Consider the following 21,572-nt stretch of genomic DNA (forward strand, 5'->3'; position numbering starts at 1 on the left):
GGAGGCGTGAGCAGGCAAAACACTACAACCGCAGACATAGAGTCAGGACAGAAGGTGTGGATTACTACTGAAGGAACCACTGGAGCAGTAGTTGGACCTGCCAGTGCTCCCAGATCTTATGTGGTAGAGACAGACAGGTTTTCTAAGGAGAAATAGGAGCCACCTCACACCAACAGGGACTGTTACCAGATCTGGTCGAGCGGTGAGACCTCGTGTAAGATTGGATGTGTAATTCTCTGAAGTTATCCATTCAGGCCCTATTCAAAGCTGGCTTAGGCTGTTAGAGATGTTTACAATTATGTGTTTCGTTTAAATGTAAGTGAACAAGTGAGAGATGTGTATCATTTTAACGTTTGATAATGCTCTGCATTCCTGTTCTTGTGAGCTGAGTGAGTCATTATGAAGTATGTCTTTAGCTAAAAGGAGGTGTAGCAGGAGACTACTGTACCCATAAGGCTGTGTGTGTGTGTGTGTGTGTGGGGGGGGGGGGGGGGGTATGATCTAAATTATAATATTGCTGACTGTCTGAGGCAAAATTTCCCCAAATCGAATCGAATCATGGATTGAATCGATTCGGGCAAGGGCGTCGATTTGGCATGGACGGAGGGGACATGTCCCCACCAATATCCAGCGATTATTGAATTGTCCTCACCAATAATTTGATCTCTTCGAGTAAAGAAAAGCAAACCTGATAGAAAGAAGAAAAAAAAAGATCTGTCAACGTCTCATTCACCCAGCGGTGCCGAAAGAGTTAAATTACGTCCTGTACTGGAGTCCTACCTCATGTGACAAATATGGCCAATGTGATTGGCTGAACCTTTCAGGGAGCTCCGTTGAGTTTTAGCAGCGGCAAGCCTGCGCTCCCAGGAGGAGAGGAGGACGGCAGCAAAGAGGAAGAACCTGGATATAAGAAAGTATTTTTCAGAGAAACCTGTAAGTCACTTAAAGCCAAGTTCACTCATAATGTCACGGTCTGGCTGGCAGACCGTGGGGGTGTAGGGAAGGAGGACACAGGCGCGGTGCTCTATGTACAAGCAGTGCGTTTATTTACAGCGATGGACAGACATGACAATAAATCCCGTGCTCTCCCGACTCCCGTGACGTGTCCTCTTCCCAGTGCTAGTGCTCCTGTCTCCGCTTCTCCGTGATGAGCACCCCGTGCTCGCTGTCCTCTCGTCTCCCCGTAACTCCTGGGGACATAAGAGAGAGGAAGCCGTCAGACACACAATAATGCAGCAGACTCAAACTAGGAACTGGTCGAGAGACTGACGTGAAGCCACGCAATGATCCAGCGTCGGAGAGAGCTCCACCACACTCTCAAATAGCTCCTCCGACAGGCCTGATCAGCTGCAGGTGTGGCCAATCACCTGCCAGGGCCACACACACACACACACACACACACACACACACACACACACACACACACACACACACACACACACACACACACACACACACGTCTACAAGCAGGGAGAACGAGGGACAGCAATACAAAATACATACATTATAATATTAGTCCATAACTGCTCAGGGTCCTGGGTCTGACACATAAAATGTGTCCGTCACAATAACGTTGCAGGCTATGCTAGGCTTTGGCCCACATCAGTCTAAAACTGTATGTAACCATGAATAACGTGTTTTGGAAACTAACAGCACAACATGCAGCACTGTTAGTTCTCTCAGTCTCAGAGCAGCGTTTCTAATTCTAATCTAAGTGAAGCTGTCAGAGAAAACAGCAGCCTCGAGCAGCCAGGATATTAGTTTACAGAGGCTGTTAGAATTATATGCCTAACGTTAAAATGTTGGTGACACAAGAATTTCATCTTAATGGCACTGACGTATTCATAGGTCATAGTCATGATTTTGCAAATATTCCACCTTGTAGTGCAGTTTGCACAACTTGTTTTAAAAATGCACTCAGCCTACAAACATTACTGATCAGTCAAGATCTGCACAAAGTGACAGACACACTGAAGCAGCTCCACATTTTATTCTTATTGTCATGTATGTCCTATTTGTCAGGTGACAGAAGAAGCAACACAAAGCTCAGAGAGCAATGGTGACACAAGATCACAGGTGGAATTGGATGATGACGCAGAATGAGAAGAGCGAAAGTGGATCGCTAAATGAAACGGATGAACCAGAACTGGTTTGTAAAAATGCTGCAGCTTCAGTGGTGTGGAACTGGTTTAGCTTTTGTCCGTCAGATACACAACAAAGCACTATTTTTGGTAGAGCATGCTAGCGGGCCGTCGTTATTACCGTGTTGTTTGGAAAATACGGCGCACTTAAAATCAATCCTTTGATTTTTCTGAAAGTCGACAGAGCCCCTTATAACCCCGTGTGCCTTATGTATGAACTCTGGTTGTGTTTACTGACCTCGAAACGATTTTATGTGCACGGCGCTCGAAAATCTGTCAGATGTTTCAGTACGACTTTGTTAAGCTACCACCGCTTGATGGATTGTCGGAGCGTTACGGCTGTCGTAGGCAGGAGCCTCGCGGAGTGAGCCATGTCTCCGTGACGACCAGGACACAGCAGTCACGGACGATTGGCTGTGCGGCGAGAAGTAGGTTCAGTTCATCTATTTTGTTGACGACCGACCGTGCGCTGGTCAGAAAGATGCTCGGGAGCGGTGGTTTGAAAGGCTGCTTCTTTAGCCTGGCCAGCAGGCCCGACAGGCATCCCCGCTTTTGTTTGCGTTCCTTCCGCCGCCTGCGTTTCTTGGCAGAGCCGATAACAATCCACGGAGCACCCGATGTTCTCGCTATCTCCGGGGGGATGTTGTGCACCCTCTGATAATCACTGGTAATGGGGATCTGGCTGTTATATCCAATCTTGCATAATTCCAGATGGTTGTAGGAAAATTTGGCTTCACAATAAGGAAAACAAAAGAAGAAGAAAAAGTGGAGAAACAAAAAAGAAAGGCACCCAAGTGGAGAGCATAGAGCCGCTGCGTCTGTGCGCGCCGCCATCTAGTATACTTCTTCTAGTAAACAGCCTGGAGGTGTGTTTGGTGTCATTGTCCTGTTGAAAACTGGTCCCTAAATGCAATTTCTCAACGAGAAGTTTGGGCTCGGGTGAGTCTGCGTGCTGAAGATATCTACCTATTCGGAACCATGGTAACAGGGTTCTGGCTGATCGGAGCTGGCTTGAGAAAGCGGAACCGGCTGTTCAAACCCCCACAAGGCTGCCCGCTGGGATTGGAACGATGGGAGAGGCGTGAGTTTCTCAAAATGGGCTCATTGAGTCAGCACGGATAAGATCTTGGAGAGACTACGGCTGCTGTGGATACTCAGAATAAGATCTCTGACTGCAGACTGGATACATCTCGGAAAGGCTCGCTCGGAATAACATCTCTGGGCACAAATTGGATGACATCTCGGGGAGGCACACTGCCGTGAGTTCTCAGAATCGGCTCCTTGAGCACAAGAATGACAACATCACAGAACGCAAGTATGGCGAAGCTCGCGGCTCTCCAACGGGAGATTGAGAGACCAGTGTTGGACTGTAGAACTGCTTTGAAATTCATATGAGCTGTTCGCACTAAAGTAAAAAGCACCATCACTTATGCGGATACCCCTTCAGCCCCAGACGTGGGCTCAAGGTCGGAGCTGAACAACACCCTGATAACGACTGTGTTGAGTCTGTTCCTTCCCATTCCATGCAAGGCCACCTGGGTTGGCTGGAAGACTGTTTACTTAGCCTGGCAGGGCGAAGGACACTGTCTCAGCTGAACCCTGGACATGCACACACATACAGGGAGTGCAGAATTATTAGGCAAATGAGAAGGGGTGTGGTCTAATGACATCAACACCCTATATCAGGTGTGCATAATTATTAGGCAACATCCTTTCCTTTGGCAAAATGGGTCAAAAGAAGGACTTGACAGGCTCAGAAAAGTCAAAAATAGTGAGATATCTTGCAGAGGGATGCAGCAGTCTCAAAATTACAAAGCTTCTGAAGCGTGATCATCGAACAATCAAGCGTTTCATTCAAAATAGTCAACAGGGTCGCAAGAAGCGTGTGGAAAAACCAAGGCGCAAAATAACTGCCCATGAACTGAGAAAAGTCAAGCGTGCAGCTGCCAAGATGCCACTTGCCACCAGTTTGGCCATATTTCAGAGCTGCAACATCACTGGAGTGCCCAAAAGCACAAGGTGTGCAATACTCAGAGACATGGTAAGAAAGGCTGAAAGACGACCACCACTGAACAAGACACACAAGCTGAAACGTCAAGACTGGGCCAAGAAATATCTCAAGACTGGTTTTTCTAAGGTTTTATGGACTGATGACATGAGAGTGAGTCTTGATGGGCCAGATGGATGGGCCCGTGGCTGGATTGGTAAAGGCAGAGAGCTCCAGTCCGACTCAGACGCCAGCAAGGTGGAGGTGGAGTACTGGTTTGGGCTGGTATCATCAAAGATGAGCTTGTGGGGCCTTTTCGGGTTGAGGATGGAGTCAAGCTCAACTCCCAGTCCTACTGCCAGTTTCTGGAAGACACCTTCTTCAAGCAGTGGTACAGGAAGAAGTCTGCATCCTTCAAGAAAAACATGATTTTCATGCAGGACAATGCTCCATCACACGCGTCCAAGTACTCCACAGCGTGGCTGGCAAGAAAGGGTATAAAAGAAGAAAAACTAATGACATGGCCTCCTTGTTCACCTGATCTGAACCCCATTGAGAACCTGTGGTCCATCATCAAATGTGAGATTTACAAGGAGGGAAAACAGTACACCTCTCTGAACAGTGTCTGGGAGGCTGTGGTTGCTGCTGCATGCAATGTTGATGGTGAACAGATCAAAACACTGACAGAATCCATGGATGGCAGGCTTTTGAGTGTCCTTGCAAAGAAAGGTGGCTATATTGGTCGCTGATTTGTTTTTGTTTTGTTTTTGAATGTCAGAAATGTATATTTGTGAATGTGGAGATGTTATATTGGTTTCACTGGTAAAAATCAATAATTGAAATGGGTATATATTTGTTTTTTGTTAAGTTGCCTAATAATTCTGCACAGTAATAGTCACCTGCACACACAGATATCCCCCTAAAATAGCTAAAACTAAAAACAAACTAGAAACTACTTCCAAAAACATTCAGCTTTGATATTAATGAGTTTTTTGGGTTCATTGAGAACATGGTTGTTGTTCAATAATAACATTATTCCTCAAAAATACAACTTGCCTAATAATTCTGCACTCCCTGTATTTGCTTTCGTAGCTGGTGGAGACGGATGGCATTGTCTGCCCTCACTAGGTCCACAACGGCAAGTTCCTGCTGTTGTGTGAACAGGCGTTGGCGTCCTGCCCCAGAAGGTCTTCGAGTCATTCTAGAGAATTCTCATAGTCAGGCCATGGTTGATGACATGGTCCACCAAAGTTGCTCTTATATCATCAGAAATATGGGTCTGTGCGTGGCCTCTTCGACGACCTCCTCCTCTTGCTCTCCCTCCATCCATGCTTGCAAAGTTCTTTAATTGGCTAAACTGAGGGCTTTTTGTAGTTGGCTAATTGGTGTTCAGTTTTTCAAGTACGTGCCTTCAGGTGTGTATTGAGTGGTTGCAATTACCCGATGTGCTTTGTATTTTGGATGTTTTCCAGGGTGGCACCCTGAAATTTCATTTTGTGAACGAAGTGTCTTATGTGTGAAATAGAGTGTAGTATGCAGGACCATGTGTGTTGCATAATTGCAACTAGGGTGCAAAGCAGTGCTTTTGTTTAAGGTATGGGTACATGTGTTTGAGGTATGGTAACAAAAGCTTCAAGTTCAAGAGCAGACTGCAGCGGACTGTACGGGCAGCAGATAGGATCATCGGCACCCCCCTGCCCTCCATCCTGGATGGAGGGCAGGGGGGTGCCGCTCAAGAACCAGGAAACGGGCAGGGAAAATCATCACAGACCCCTCACACCCTGGACACAGACTTTGTGATCTGCTGCCCTCTGGCAGACGGTACAGAAGCCTGCAGACCAGGACCACCCGACACAGGAACAGTTTCTTTCCCCTCGCCATCTCCCTTCTTAACACTTGACCTGTCACACTGCTCCCACTGCCAGACTGCAGCTGCACCTTATGTACATTTGTAGTATTCATTCCGCCTCATTCATTTCTGTATTTTATGTATATACGTTTAGATTCGTTATTTATAGTTGCTGTTGTGGATAAGGCGTAGCTTTGGGTCACGTGGTGTCGGTAATAGTGATTGCTATATCATCTGTTCACGTCCTGAGGGAATTTTTGTGAATGAGTGGGTGATGGGGGAAGTCGACTTTTGCTGACCGCTCAAGCTTGGAATGTTTTGATCACTGTTTTTCTACGGATTTTAAGGATTTGATAACAAATAAAGGAGTTTTAACCTGGAACTTTGACTTACGTTTTAAACAGCGGGCGCGTCAACATTATTCCCCTATTCAGCTGCTCGGCGACTCAAAGGCTTGACAGTCGCCAATAGTTGCTTTACACAGCTTTGTGTATGTGTGTATATAGACACGTGTGTGTGTGTGTGTGTGTGTGTGTGTGTGTGTGTGTGTGTGTGTGTGTGTGTGTGTGTGTGTGTGTGTGTGTGTGCCCTCACAGAAGGAAGGTCACAGCAGGAGCTTTTCTCGAACGCATTTCCAATCAGTTTTTTACAAGAAGTGTGGCTCATACAACGGTATAAATGTATTCTTTGTGATACTTTATAAATATGAAACTCTAAAGATTTTGAGTTCATGCACATTGTGAAACAAGAATCTAAATATTTGTGTCACAATGATTTCTATAAAAGCATTTTGTTTATGGGGATAATGTGACAAATCTTTTGTGACCCTATTAATGATCAGTGATAATTGAAGAGGAACCCTGGCTCGGGACATTTTCATGACAAGTGTCAGCGCAGACATCTACTAACGAGAGAACATGTTTTATCATCATAAACACGGTGATGTGAAGCATCGTTAAAGTGTCACTTCAGTAATGTTGACTCATGTTTTTAATAATGACTTTAAAACACTCATTTCTGTGGTTTATTTTAAGTTTACAGAATATAACATGTGGTAAGACGACGAGTTTTACTTCTCACTGTCCGTGTCATGTGTATCTATTTATCATGTGTGCTACTTTGCTCTGTGGACTGTAAAATGTTTCATTGTGTTCATGAAATAAACCAGACTTTCACTGTCTGCATCTTTTACTGTTTTCTGCTTTTGTTCACTCCAAGTTTGACAAACCTACAGATATCCAGAGTTAACTCACTAACAATGTGGAGCAGTCTCAGTGTATTTAGCTGCTTTTTCCCTGAACACAACCAACTGAGAGAAACGCCTGTAGGCCTCACTTTGGTCATTTTGAACGCTGAAGGAGATTTGTTCCATAGACACCTTATACTAGTGTTTCCTGCACTACTATGTTCTATTTAAATCCAGATTCCTTTTATAGTTTGCAGTGAAATTTGTTAAACCGTTGCTTAATGGGACAGAAGTACAAGTCACTCTTTACTAACACATTTATAGATGAGTTTATTGCTGAACAACACAGCTAGCAGTCTCACACACTCTTTAGGTTTTTCAAGTTTTGTGTGTAATGGTTTAGTCTATCAAACCTTACCCTTTTCTCCCCAGTATCACAACAGTGTGACTCCCAAAGTACAGATCAGTAAACAACCAATGATTCTAAATCCAGAACAGAAAGATACAGTTGGAAGATGAATGATTGCGTTTTTATGATGTGTAGTAAAACGACCCCCTCTTCTTCTTCTCTGTGTTGGTGTTGTTCTTGACTACAGAGAATTGTTTTTACTAAAATGAAACAGATGAAAATGTTTCATTTTATTTCACTGTAACACCCCCTCAATGCCATTTTTAGGTGATCCCATTTTTTGATATTTATGCTTTTGGCACTGAGGGTATCTGATACGCACGTTGTCACTGTGTTTTGTGCTACCAGCTGTGAGGGCTCTGCTTTTGCTTTGAGCAGTCTGTTTTTATTTTGTCTCACGAGTGTGTGTTTTTCAAACCAGATCCTCCTCAGTTTGATTTTGTTACCACAAACTTTGTGTGAAGTTCACAACAGAGGTAAAGAGATTTAAACACACCAGTTTAAGGACGCAGCGATTGGACCAGCTGCACAGGGCTGGTGAAGCAGAGAGTGTCGGGGGAGATGTGCAACAGAAGCAGAGGGAACATTTTACAAGATGATAAATGGCACATTTAGGTGATTAAGGATTTGTTGACAAGATTAAAAGACACGTCCGTCAGAGTTCAACAACATTACAGTTTGATTAAATAAAAAGTTTTTAAACTACACAAGGTTCATTTTCTCCTCTGATAGTAATCATATTAAACATGTCAAGAAAGAAAGAGTATAAAGAAAAATAGTAAATGTGTCTAATTAAACTCTTCCTGTGAACCTTATATCATCCTTTAATATGTTCGGTGTTACAAACTTGAAGAAGCACAGAAAAGATCATCAGACATTAATCTAATCAGTTTTCAGCCTTCATTCATATTGAAAAGTTGAAATCTTCCCTGCTAGACCCAAGTGCAGCGTTTAACACCGTTGGCCAGAACATTTTATTACAGCTATTATTAAATGGAGAGTCCTCTTCACACACTGAGGTTAATTATGAAGCTCCACAGGCTTCTGTGCAAAGACCAGTTCTGTTTACATTATACGTGCTTTAGAAGACATAGCATACATTTTCACTGCTATGCATATGATACCCACTTTTATTGGTTAAACTGCCGGGATGTCTTAGACACATAATGAGCTTTAATTTTCTGCTTCTAAGTTCAGATAAAACTGAGGTTATTGTAACGGGGCGTAAAAATCTTAGAAACACTGGCTAACAAGATCCTTACTCTGGATGGCATTGCCTTAAGCCGCCTGTTGCAGTCATTTGGCACATTATAAGTCAAATTGAAGCACACGATCCCAAAGCACAACATCAACATTTATTTATATACAAAAATGAAAATTCTTTTTACAGAAAAGAATTGTAACTTCACAATATTGCATTAAGATGAGCAGACAGATTTTAATCTCAGCATCGTGCACACAGATTTTTCAGGACACTGGAAGAGTTCCTGCCGTGGATTTAGATGTTAGTGTTGTGTGGATGATCCCATTCTGTGATCTTTGTGTTACTAACACTGATGCTTTTACACTTTAGGACCCTCGAGACCTCTGCTGCTCAGCCGTCCTGATCGCTGCCTCCACTTTAACCAGAGGCTGTAACCTCTGATCATTTCACCTGCACCGACAGTAAAACTCTTCTCCAGAACCAAACGTGCCATAAACCCATCACAGCTTCATCATCAGCTCAGTCTCAGCAACATGCAGACGACCGAGCAGCAGAAACTCTGCAGGGAACGTCTGAAGTCTGTTCTTCAGTTTTCCCAGCTCACTGTTTATTGAACATGAGACAGAAAAATAATTTCACCTTTAATGTGAAACTTTTATCGCCTGTGACATGTTTGCAGGAAGTTTTCATGCTGTGATTTAGTGTCACAGCCATAAATATCACACAAGGTAAAAACTACAAGTCCCAGCATCCTCTGTGTTTAGGGAGGAGCAGTGAAAGTGAAAGTGTTGATCCTCCGTTCAGAGCAGCAGGAGGAGGAAGGTGGAGCTGAGGCAGGTGAGTGTTAACATGAATATGTTTCTTCTTATGACATAAAATAATTCCACGCTGTTCGTGTCTGTGGGTGAAACGTGAGGCCGGTCGGCTCCTCTGAGCGCTGGTTTCCTGTAAGTAGAGAGGAAGTGAGTTTAGCTGAGAGAGCAGGAGGAGAGTGAGAGCTGTGCTGAGGCAGGTGAGTGTTAACACCGCTCTGACATTACTGTGTCTCTGTGGCGGGAACAACAGGCTCCGTCAGTGGAGGCAAAAATAATCAGACTTTGGTTTTTCAAAGGAAACTACTTTATGTTGGGAGAAGCCGCGCGCTCATTGGATAACGGCTTGTCAATCTCAAGTTATTAGCCAATGAGCGCGCAGGTTCACAGTAAGACCCGCCCTTATCACGACGGGTTTTAAAACTAAAATGGCGACAGAAACTCTGTGAGTGGAGTTCAGGCTGACTTTATGAAAGTGCGACGTTTGAGCCACTTCCTGTTCTCAGTCCCGGCGTCCTGATCACCGAGGTTTCTGTTGCTCTGATGTCTGATATTGATTATATCGGTAAACAGGCTGTAGGCAGAAACATCAGGTCTGATCTGAAAATCCCTTCAGAAACAAACTTTAAGAGTTTTATGTCCGTGAGGCTGTAAAACTGTAACGTGTCCTGTGATCCATAAACACTCTGTGATGAATAATCTGAAGTCATTTTGAGCCTGACAGTAGTTTCCTGTCACAGAGCAGAAGCTGCAGGCAGTTTTTGGCACCTTTATATTTAATTTATTCCAAAATAAATCAATAAAGGTAGAAAAGAACTCTCAGTGACATTAAAATCTATTTTTAAAGACAGATGTGACCAAGTGCAACAAATATAAGATGAGATGTTTACAGATATTTGAAGTATTGATCATATGTAGAACACAGAGCAGGTCCAATAACAGAGTCATGCTGCTCACAAACAGCAGTTTGGTTTCATGAGCTCACTTCCTGCAGTGATCCTCAGCTTCTCTCCAAAGGAGCCGTAACATGTGGGCTCCTCACCATGATGATGATCCCAAACACACTGAGTTCCTTCATCCACCTGATCATGTACTTATTAAATAATGTGATGGTTTTGGTGTTTTTTAAAGACTTTGAGCCTCTAAAATAACTGGTTTGGACTTTAGTGCCAAAGCTCCAACATTAGAAAGCCGTCAGTGTGATGCTTCCAGTACAGCAGCACCTCTGAGTGTGTGTGTGTTTACCTCTCAGACTAACTCCACCCTGACATCAAGAAGATGGAGGAAGAGGACGGAGCAGCATCCAGCTGTGTGTCTGTGAGGAGTGACGGGGTTACACAAACACCTCCACCTTACAGTCATGGACCTGCAGCAATAATGTAAGAACACTACTAACTTTATTAGTCATTTCAACATAACCATGACAGAATCATTGATCTGTGATTGGTTCAAACTGTTTGATCTGAGTTTGATTTTTATTGACTTGTTTTCTTGCTAAGATCTGAACTCTGTAAGTTTAAGTGAAGTCAGTGCAGCAGAATCAGAGAGAAGAGCTGAGAACAAACTGAGTTCATTCAGAGACAGAAAAAACCGCTGATGATTGGCTGACCTGTCAGCGTTATGAGGCAGACACAATATCACAGAGGGATCAGCTGATCATATGGCTGTCAGAGAGAACTGATCAGTTATTGATGTTTGTGTTTGCAGAGGTCAGAGGTCACAGTCTCCAGTATCCAGCTGTGTGTCTGTGAGGAGTGACTGGTCCAGAGAAAAACCTCCAGACTTCAGTCATGAACCTGCAGCAACAATGTTCTTCAATCATGGAGCTCAGCTGACCATGTAAGAGAGCTGCTGACTCAGAGTTCAAAGGTTGTTTCTATAAATGTTCTGCCAGTGACATCATAACTTAACCTAACACTGGTCTGTGTATGAAGTATCATTTAGTGGCAGTTGTTAAAGTTGTATAATGATGATGCTAGTTTGGGGTGTATTTTCCTGCTGATGCAAATGCATCTACTTTGCCCTTTGTCTGGTGCTTTGGACAAAGACGTCCAATGAAACTCAGAACAACACAGTTTGCACCACCAGCAGGCAGAGGAAGTGGCTGACATCCAGAAATCCTACCAGTGGCTGAACAAAGCTGGACTGAAAGACAGCACAGAGGCACTAATCATGGCAGCACAGGAACAAGCTCCGAGCACAAGACCCATAGAGCCCGGGGTCTACATGGCTCTTTTTGGGGGGGTTGTGTTGTATTAATAGTGACTTTGTTTCTTTGGACCAAAATCTTTTGTTTTTCAGTTCAGTTGCAACATTGACTAACACTAATGCAGGGGTCGGCAACCTGCGGCTCTTTAGTCCTTACAGTGCGGCTCCTCGTGGTTTGGGAAAATAAATTAGAAGTATTTAGCTGAAGTGTATTTTATTTATGTTCTTTTTTAACTTGTAGTTCTAAATTGGAAGATTATTGTGATATTGAAATCTAAAAATAAAATTATATTTTATTATTTTTTGATCGTTCAAATAAGCGTCACACTCGTGGAAGCCGGTGTACCCGCCGAAACGCCGTGCATTTATCGAGACTTTCAACCCCAGGAAGGCCAATTATGGATCTTGGATCCACATTATGTCAGCAGCTGTTCTCCACTGTGAACTACGTTAAAAACAAACACCGCTCACGCCTCACAGACGACAGCTTACAGTCCTGTAAAGATGAAAGTAACTTCGTACAGCCCCGACCTGCAGACGCTGTGCGCAGAGGTTCAGGAGCAGAAGTCCCGTTGTAAACATATCACGGCAGACCCGACGATGTTTGCATGAACACGCTTTTCAGCTTCTCTTTATTGACCGCTTTTCACACACGGTTGCTGTACGCACACAGCCGGCTGTAGCTTTGCAGCTCACAGCCCGACACACACCAACACAACAGCACAGACGTTAAGGCGGCGAGGCGTGATTGCGGGTGCCGCTCAGGTGCGTCCGCCTCCCCTGCAGCGGCACTGCAGACCACGCCCCGCCACACACATTAACCAGGTAAAATACATATTTAGGCAGAATTTTGCAAATATCTATTTTTCATCTTTCAGCAGCATAGAGCTTTTTTTCCAATTATTTTTTTTAAAAGTCAGCTCAAGGCTCCAAAAGCCCAAAGGAGATATAAGGGTGGCGGCTCACAGCAGTTTTTGTTTGCTACATCATTTTAGTTCAGCTGGGTGTCTTTCCTTTGGTTATATTTCTTTAAGAGTTCAAATGTGTTCATTACATAAATAACATGTAATTTTCTCTGTAGCACTTCATGGATTTCATAAGCAACACACCTTAGTTGTTCACACAAAGCATAAAGGTAAAAAACAGTATATACAGTGTTATCTTCATTCTAGATGTCAAAAAGTATTTGTGGCTCCCAGTGTTTTCTTTTGCGTGGAAACTGGCTCCAAATGGCTCTTTGGGTCCTGAAGGTTGCTGACCCCTGACCTAATGGTATATTTTTTTTAGCTGGATCGTTCTATAAAAACATGAATCAAATCTGAGAAAAGTTTCCACCTGACCTGTTGAATGTTATTGAAGCCAGAAGTTTGCCTTCATACTGTGTTTCTTGCATGCCTTTTGTGGTGTACTAATTGATGTGAAATGAATGCAATGTGGTTGTATTTGCAGAGGTCAGAGGTCACAGTCTCCAGTATCCAGCTGTGTGTCTGTGAGGAGTGACTGGTCCAAAGACAATCCTCCACTCTTCAGTGATGAACCTGCAGCAACAACGTTCTTCAATCATGGAGCTCAGCTGACCATGTAAGAGAGCTGCTGACTCATTTACTGGTGTTTGAAATTCTGTGACCACTTTGTAATTTTAGTTTATATTTTAAAGTGTTTTTATTTGTAGTTGCCTGTATTTTTATTACACTGTGTGTAACGTGGTGGTTTGTGCTGTTTGGGATTGTTTTGGTGTATTTGTGTCAGAACATCAGATAAATGATTTCATCACATTTTAAAAGAAAGTATCAGGATAATAATCTGAACTGAGTCATCAGAAATAGAAAGATGGTCTCAACAGGCCACTGAGCTGATCTCCAAAGAAATGCAGAAGATTGAAGAGTCCGAGGCTGTTTATTTGTCACAGGCATCGTCATACACGTACAACACAGTGAAATGTGCTGAGCTGCTCCTGTGACTGGACAAAACATTAGAAACAATCATTAAATGAAATAATGAAACATTGTGCAGATGTAATGTTAAAGTGCTTTGTGCCACATTAGCACAGCATGTACTGACAGAGCAGTGCAAGCAGAACAAAGCAAATGAGCAAAGTGATGTAAACAGAGTAACTGAACAGAGTGAGCAGAGTAATATCAGCAGTAATGAAGCAGCAGGATCAGTGTAGCAGCGTGTGACGTCATAATGAATCAGGTATGATCTGAAATATGACAGTGAGACAAGAACATGATGTAAGGTCCTGTTGAAACCCTGATGGTGATGCTATGAGGGGAGCATGTTCTGATTTAGGACTTGGATGGTCTGAGGATAGAAGCTCCTCTCTGTTTGTGTCCTGATGGTGCAGAAGCTTCTGCCTGATTGGCTCTGTGATGAAGGCTTTTACTATGGAGTTTGTAGGCTGATCACTCTGTGTTTAATAAGACAGGCAGGAACAGCAAAGGAAACTTGGATTCTGAACTCAAACACAAGTTTCTCCACTTTGACTTTTCTCTGTGACCATCAGAGCTTCTACACAGTGTCATCAAATCTGGATGTTTGTCACTGACAGTCAATGATTTTAGTGATAAAGAAATGTGTTCACAGAGGGAGGAAGAGGAAGAGGAGTGGTGTCTGTGAGGAGGAGCAGCTGTCCTGCTGTGCTTTGTGTCAGGACGTCCTGAAGGATCCAGTCTCTACCAGCTGTGGACACTGGTTCTGCAGACAGTGCATCTCCTCATACTGGGACCAGTCTGCTTCATCAGGAGACTGGTCCTGTCCCCAGTGTGGAGAAAGATCCAGAAGCAGAGCTGGACTGCAGACAGCCAGTCAGAGCAGCTGTGTACAAAGTAAGACTGAACATCTGTCTGCTGATGGACTCATTTCTGAAAACTGGACTTCTTGTTGTTGTTCAGACATTGAAGAGTTTTCTTTCTGTTTTTCTTTCTTTCAGCAGATGTTGGTCTGCAGGAGGTTTTAGATGAACATAAGATCAGTATGAGGAGGAGATGTGAACGTGTGACTGAAGGAAGTGATGAAACAGGAAGTAGAACCCTCCTCAACAGGATCTACACTGAGCTCTACATCACAGAGGGACAGAGTGAAGAGGTTCATAGCCAACATGAGGTGAGGCAGCTGGAGACAGCTTCCAAGATGGACGCCCTCCATGACACTCCAATCAGGTGCCAGGACATCTTTAAAGCCTTACCTGACCAACAGAGACCCATCAGAGTGGTTCTGACCAACGGCGTGGCTGGTGTTGGAAAAACCTTCTCAGTGCAGAAGTTCACTCTGGACTGGGCAGAGGGCTTGGAGAACCAACATGTCAGTGTGGTGGTTCTGCTTTCATTCAGGGAGCTGAACCTGATCAGAGAGGAGCAGTACAGTCTTCTGGAGCTGCTCCATGTTTTCCATCCAACATTACAGAAGGTCACAGCAGAGAAGCTGGCTGTCTCTCAGCTTTTGTTCATCTTTGACGGCCTGGATGAAAGCAGACTTTCATTGGATTTCACCAACAGGAAGCTGCTGTCTGATGTCACACAGAAGTCATCAGTCAGCCAGCTGCTGACAAACCTCATCCAGGGGAATCTGCTTCCCTCGGCTCTCGTCTGGATAACTTCCCGACCTGCAGCGGCCAATCAGATCCCTCCTACATGTGTTGACAGGCTAACAGAAGTACGAGGCTTCACTGACGCCCAGAAGGAGGAGTACTTCAGGAGGAGATTCAGTGATGAAGAGCTGTCCAGCAGAATCATCTCCCACATGAAGACATCCAGGAGCCTCCACATCATGTGTAGAATCCCAGTCTTCTGCTGGATCACTGCTACAGTTCTGGAGCACATGTTGACTACAGAGCAGAGAGGAGAGCTGCCCAAGACCCTGACTGACATGTACTCACACTTCCTGCTGGTTCAGACAAAGAGGAAGAAGAACAAGTACCACGAGGGACATGAGACGAGTCCACAGGAGCTGACGGAGGCTGACAGGGAAGTTCTTCTGAAGCTGGGGAGGCTGGCGTTTGAACATCTGGAGAAAGGAAACATCATGTTCTACCAAGAAGACCTGGAGCAGTGTGGTCTGGATGTGACAGAGGCCTCGGTGTACTCAGGAGTTTGTACAGAGATCTTCAAAAGAGAGTGTGTGATCTTCCAGAAACCAGTCTACTGCTTTGTTCATCTGAGCATCCAGGAGTTTCTGGCTGCAGTCTACATGTTCCACTGTTTCACCAACAGGAAGTCAGAGGTGCTGAAGGACTTCCTGGGAAAAAAATACAAAGAGTCATCTCTGGATGATTTCCTTAAACGAGCCATGGAGAAATCCCTCCAGAGTAAAAATGGCCACCTGGACTTGTTTGTCCGCTTCCTTCATGGCCTCTGTCTGGAGTCCAACCAGAGACTCTTAGGAGGTCTGCTGGGTCAGACAGAGAACAGTCCAGAAACCATCCAGAGAGTCATCAAGAACCTGAAGAATAACAAGAAGTTTAATTCCTGTCCTGACAGAAACATCAACATCTTCCACTGTCTGATGGAGATGAACGACCTCTCAGTACATCAGGAGATCCAAGAGTTCCTGAAGTCAAAGCAAAGGTCAAAGAAACTCTCTGAGATCCACTGCTCAGCTCTGGCCTTCATGCTGCAGATGTCAGAGGAGGTTCTGGATGAGTTTGACCTGCAGAAGTACAAAGCTTCAAAGGAGGGACGACTGAGACTGATTCCAGCTGTGAGGAACTGCAGAAAGGCTCGGTGAGTCCAGATGTGATCATTACATCATTGATCAGTGTCGGTTAATAGTTTAATGTTTAAATTAAAAACACAGTCCTTGGTTATAAAGTGCTTTACAAACACCAACATTACGGCTAACAGCTGGATTCTCCTGTTTCAGTGCAGCTAGCCAAACAACAAAGAGCCACTTGCTGCTAAAGACAGAGTGAAAGTGGACGGTATATCCTCCATTCTTCATGTAAAACACATGCAGTGAATTGTAATGCACCATCTGTGTTTACCTTCATGCAGTTTTCGCTTTATGGTGGACTTGGATATTTAAATGTTTACCTCCTGGAGAGTCTTGTTCACTTGATTAGTTTTTGTGAAGAGGATTCTCCTCACCCCGTCTCCAAGGGAGACACCAGCTACCCTTCAGAGAAAATTTATTTGCCCCACTTGTAACCACGATCTGGTTCTTCCCGTCACTGCCCACAGCTCGTGACCATAGGTGAGGGCAGGGACGTAGATCGACCGGTAAATTGAGAGCTTCGCTGTCACGCTCAGCTCTCTCTCTCTTCACCACGACAGACCGGTACAGCGTCCACCTCACTGTTACCGCAGCAACGGTCTGTCTGTTGATTCCTGCTCCCCTCCCCCTTCTTTACACGACCCTGAGATACTCAGACTCCTCCACCTGGGGCAGGAACGTCTCTGACCCAGAGTGGGCACTCCACCCTTTCCCAGCTGAGGACCATGGCCTCAGATGCTGATCCTCATTCACACGGCTTCACACTCTGCTGAGAACAGCTCCACTGTGAGCTGGAGGCCATCACCTGATGAAGCCAACAGAACCACATCCTCTGTGAAAACAGAGACCCGACTCTGGCTGTATCCCAATTCAGGGTCTGAAGCCTTAAAGGACGCATTTTAAGGCCGATTACATCACAGCGACGGGACGAAGGTCGCTGCTCGAAATGCGGCCCTCAAATGCGTCCTTAATTTCGCTGAATTTTAAGGACATGGCGGTGTAGACTTCATATAGTATACTATTATACTATACACTATTATTAGTATAGTATACTATTATACTATACACTATTATTAGTATAGTATACTACTATACTATACACTATTATTAGTATAGTCTACTATTATACTATACACTATTATTAGTATAGTATACTATTATACTATACACTATTATTAGTATAGTCTACTATTATACTATACACTATTATTAGTATAGTATACTACTATACTATACACTATTATTAGTATAGTCTACTATTATACTATACACTATTATTAGTGTAGTCTACTATTATACTATACACTATTATTAGTATAGTCTACTATTATACTATACATATCTGTTTTTAACAGGGAATCTTGATCCTGTTACATTTGACTTCTGTTGAGCTTCTTGAATTGTCACCTTCAGTTCCTTTCCTTTACTCTTCCAGTGTCTTTGGTTTAAATGTATTTACCCTGATAACTGCATATGAAACAGTTCACCTCTTGTCACTCACTATTATCTGTTTGCCATAAAAGTGTTGGTGATGTGTTGGGAGAATCATTATTTTCAGTCTCTTCTTATAAACATAGTGAGGCAAAGATGTGGGTCGTGGTCCCTGATAATCAGATGTGTCTGTGTTCTGTTACATGTGACGTTAGAGAGGTTTTAGTGGAGATAAAAACAGGACCAACATCACTCGTGACTGCTTTCCTGTCTTCAGTGTGTTTACTGGTGGAGCTCGTCCTCCTGTTGCATCTGTCACAGCTGTTACGCTCCTCTGTAACTCCTCCTCTATCTGCTGTCACACTGCAGGAGTTTTTGGTCATGGCGTGTGAATAACTGCCGAGGTCGGCTAGGACGACGCCACCACTCGTTGTCAGACCCTGTCACGCTGTCTGTTTTCATCTTTAGCCGAGGTTATTAAGAACTTCAAAATGAAACCAGTCTCTGTTTTCAGTCTCCGCCCTCTTTTGCAGCTTTGAGCCAGGTTGTAACACCTGTTAAAGTCACCACCTGTTGTGACCGGGGAGTGAGATGAGTGTGAGAAAGATGAAAACAACGTCTCATTCTGACTAGTTACTGGGAACTGATGTGTGATGATGCAATAACAAAGATGACTGTTTCTATGATTTTCTGTTTTATTAATTGTTTTTATTGATGATAAGGACAGGCAGAGGAGATTGGATGGATTTACTTCGTTTTATTCTTTTGCACTGAAATGGAGTCCAGTGTACAGTCCTTGGCGTTGCACATTTTAATATGTTTTAGCTGAGACTGTAGTGGGCACTCTTTAAATGTCGGGTCAGTTTGTCACGTTAGAGCCTATTTGTGCCTGTTAGTGCTGCGATGACTTCAGACCGAGCTGACTGAGGGGTCTAAGCTCATGATGCCACCAGCAACACCCGGGTCATGCTGCAGAGTTTTCAAACCCGACATAATTTACTCAGGTTATATCAGGTGATCTAAGAAAGGCCGCTTAGAAAGAAAAGCGAGTGCACTGCTTTAAGTTTCTTGAAGATGTTTAATCTGAACATTCAGCTTCTTCACTTCTAAAACCAAAAAGTGGAGAGTCCCAGATTTCAGTGTTTTGGTTCAGTTTAATGTAAAAATGGAGATGAAACGCATATAAAGGCTCGTTTACACCACTGAGCCCTGCTCTAAAACACTGACACAGATCTGTCTGTGAAGCTGGCTTTAACAAATAAGAGCTTAAAGTTTTAAAAACATGTTTAGCGCCGAACTGTCCACTTTACTGTCTGTAGCAGGAAGTGGCTGTTTGGCACTGAAACGGGAGAATCCAGCTGTTAGCCGTGATGTTGTGTTTGTAAAGCTCTTCATAAACGAGGACTGTGGAGGAGGAGAGCCTGTGTGAGTCAGGTGGTTCACCGGCCGAGTGTGTCAGCGGCAGAAACAGCTGATCAGCGCCGTTTTATGCAGTAAAATAATCTTTCTGTTCCCAAACACATCCACACAGTTTACAACATAACAGCCCACTACATGCACATCTCACCGCAAACATGCATAAACCTGAACATAAAATATGTCCTGTACCTGTGTGATCTCTTTAAGTAACTCACAGAATATCAACACTAACGCCACAAGTTTGTTGGTATTTTAACATTTTAACCATTGATTTTGAATTAAAACCAACAGTTAAAACATTTTTGCACCAGAGGAAAGAGCAGCAGAAATATTAGGACAGATAAATCGTTCTGTCTTCAGTCTCCATGAACAGCATCAACATCCTCTGGTGAAATTTCTCTTTCCTCCTTAAAATTCATTAAATGTCAGTTTAATTCCAGATTAATGGTTAAAACATGTATGTCACATATGAACATCAGGAAATAAAGAAAAGTGACTGATTCAGTTCCATATATGCTCCAGGGAGGCGTTAAGGTTCATGAAAATTGTTCAGTTATTCAACTTTAATCTGAGCCGAGCTGACTTCCTCAGGAACAAATAAACACCGAGATAAACTTCACCTTACAGATATAATCTAAATGAATCATATCCAATCTCAGAGAGTTGACAGTCAGCTGTGTGCTGGGAGACATGTTTGTCTGCAGTGTACGAGCTCTGACCGCTCCCCAAAAATGTCGGAGTGAATACATTAATATTAAAAGTGTAGCTGGTGACACAGAAACAGAGGATTTAAGAAGTTTAAGTGTAGGTCGGGTCCACACATGTCCAAACACCTGTGCGTAGTCCTGCTTGTTACTGAGAAACGCACACTAATAAAATGGCCATAAGGCCAAAGCAATGGTTTTGACTGGTGTTGACCCCGCCCCCACCCTGAGTGTGGATGCTGAGAGAAGGGCCAGCTGTGAATATGAGGCTGTGGGAGCAGATGGAGAGAGAGTATGTCGGGGTATCCCAGTACAAGCTTTACTGGGGTCAGAAATTAGACAGACTCCAGTTCCTTTGTTTGATTTATCTAGTTTGATGTTAGGAAAGAGATTCATGAGATGGAAAAACCTCCCAGTCTACTGAGATTCAGAAATGATTTGTACACATGGAAACTCCCTGAGTGGGAACAAAGAGTGTCCTGTCAGGAAGAGCATTTGGAATATGGATGTTGAGGATGTGACAGTGCCTGAAATCCTGCTGCTGTTCTGAACCATAGTTTCTGATCTGAAGGTCAAACAGAGTCATGATGGTTGTTTCTATTTGTTCCTTTTTACTTTAGTTCCCCTGAAATCAGATGTGATATCAGCAGCTCTGAGTTCATTCATCATTATTGTCCAGTGATGACATTTCTGCTCCGTTTGGTGACAGTCAGCAGATTTTTCCTGAGTGTGGACGTGAACAGTCGTACCTGACAGCAGCAGGTAGCAAACAGAGATCGTCTTTCCAGCTGGAACTCTTCACTGAGCTGAACTCATTCAAAATGTTCTGGATTCAAGACAGGAAACAGTCCAAATGTGTGTCTTCACTCTGACTCTGGATCAGATCTCACTGACAGACTGTGGACATTATGGAAGCCTAAATGTGACACCATCTTCCTCCTTCATCTGCAGATTAAAGCCAAACAAAGATTCTCATTAAAAGTCTGCAGGTCTGAGAGAGACTGAATCGTTGTGTCATGTCAAACACAGTAAGAGGAGCTGAAGCACAGATGTGAAGAACAGATGTTCATCAGATTATGACCTCACTCTGTTTTGTCTTCATATACATTCAGTCTGTGTTTATAATGCAGACTTTCTGCTTTTATAATAACACATTTTATATTTTCTATGATCACAGACTGACTCAGTGTCGACTCTCAGAGACTCACTGTGAAGTTGTGGCCTCGGCCCTGAAGTCCATCCCCTCCCATCTGACAGAGCTGGAGATGAGTAACAACGAGCTGCAGGATTCAGCAGTGAAGCTTCTGTGTGCTGGACTGGAGAGTCCAAACTGTCGACTGGAGACTCTGAGGTGAGTTCACTGACTGCAGCTGTTGTTGTTTTTCTATATTTCAGGCTGCAGAGACTTTGAGCTTGTGTGGAAACAGACAGAGAAAAGAAAGACATGAATGTCAAAGCTAATAAAGGTGAAGTTAGGAGCTGTGATGATGTTCATGTATCAGAAGCTGATCT

General features: G+C 43.7%; 1 protein-coding gene across 2 annotated transcripts in view; it reads left to right on the forward strand.

Annotated features, from left to right (window-relative positions):
* LOC147302844 (protein NLRC3-like) overlaps positions 1–21,572 on the forward strand; it is a 127,960-nt gene that overhangs the window by 87,454 nt on the left and 18,934 nt on the right. The window contains exons 3-6 of one of the 2 annotated variants that reach the window (XM_086284413.1): positions 11,296–11,427; positions 14,389–14,624; positions 14,729–16,517; positions 21,238–21,411. The exons of the other annotated variant lie outside the window; for it this stretch is intronic. Of the exons in view, the coding sequence (XP_086140539.1) occupies positions 11,296–11,427; positions 14,389–14,624; positions 14,729–16,517; positions 21,238–21,411 (2,331 nt within the window). The remainder of the gene's footprint in view (positions 1–11,295; positions 11,428–14,388; positions 14,625–14,728; positions 16,518–21,237; positions 21,412–21,572) is intronic. 2 annotated transcript variants of the gene reach the window in all.

Source organism: Aulonocara sp. 'chitande type north' Nkhata Bay, linkage group LG23, assembly GCF_057382095.1.
Source record: "Aulonocara sp. 'chitande type north' Nkhata Bay isolate Kocher_YH1m ecotype deep benthic linkage group LG23, A_spYH_male_GT1.1, whole genome shotgun sequence".
In the NCBI taxonomy this organism is placed as follows: Eukaryota; Metazoa; Chordata; class Actinopteri; order Cichliformes; family Cichlidae; genus Aulonocara; species Aulonocara sp. 'chitande type north' Nkhata Bay.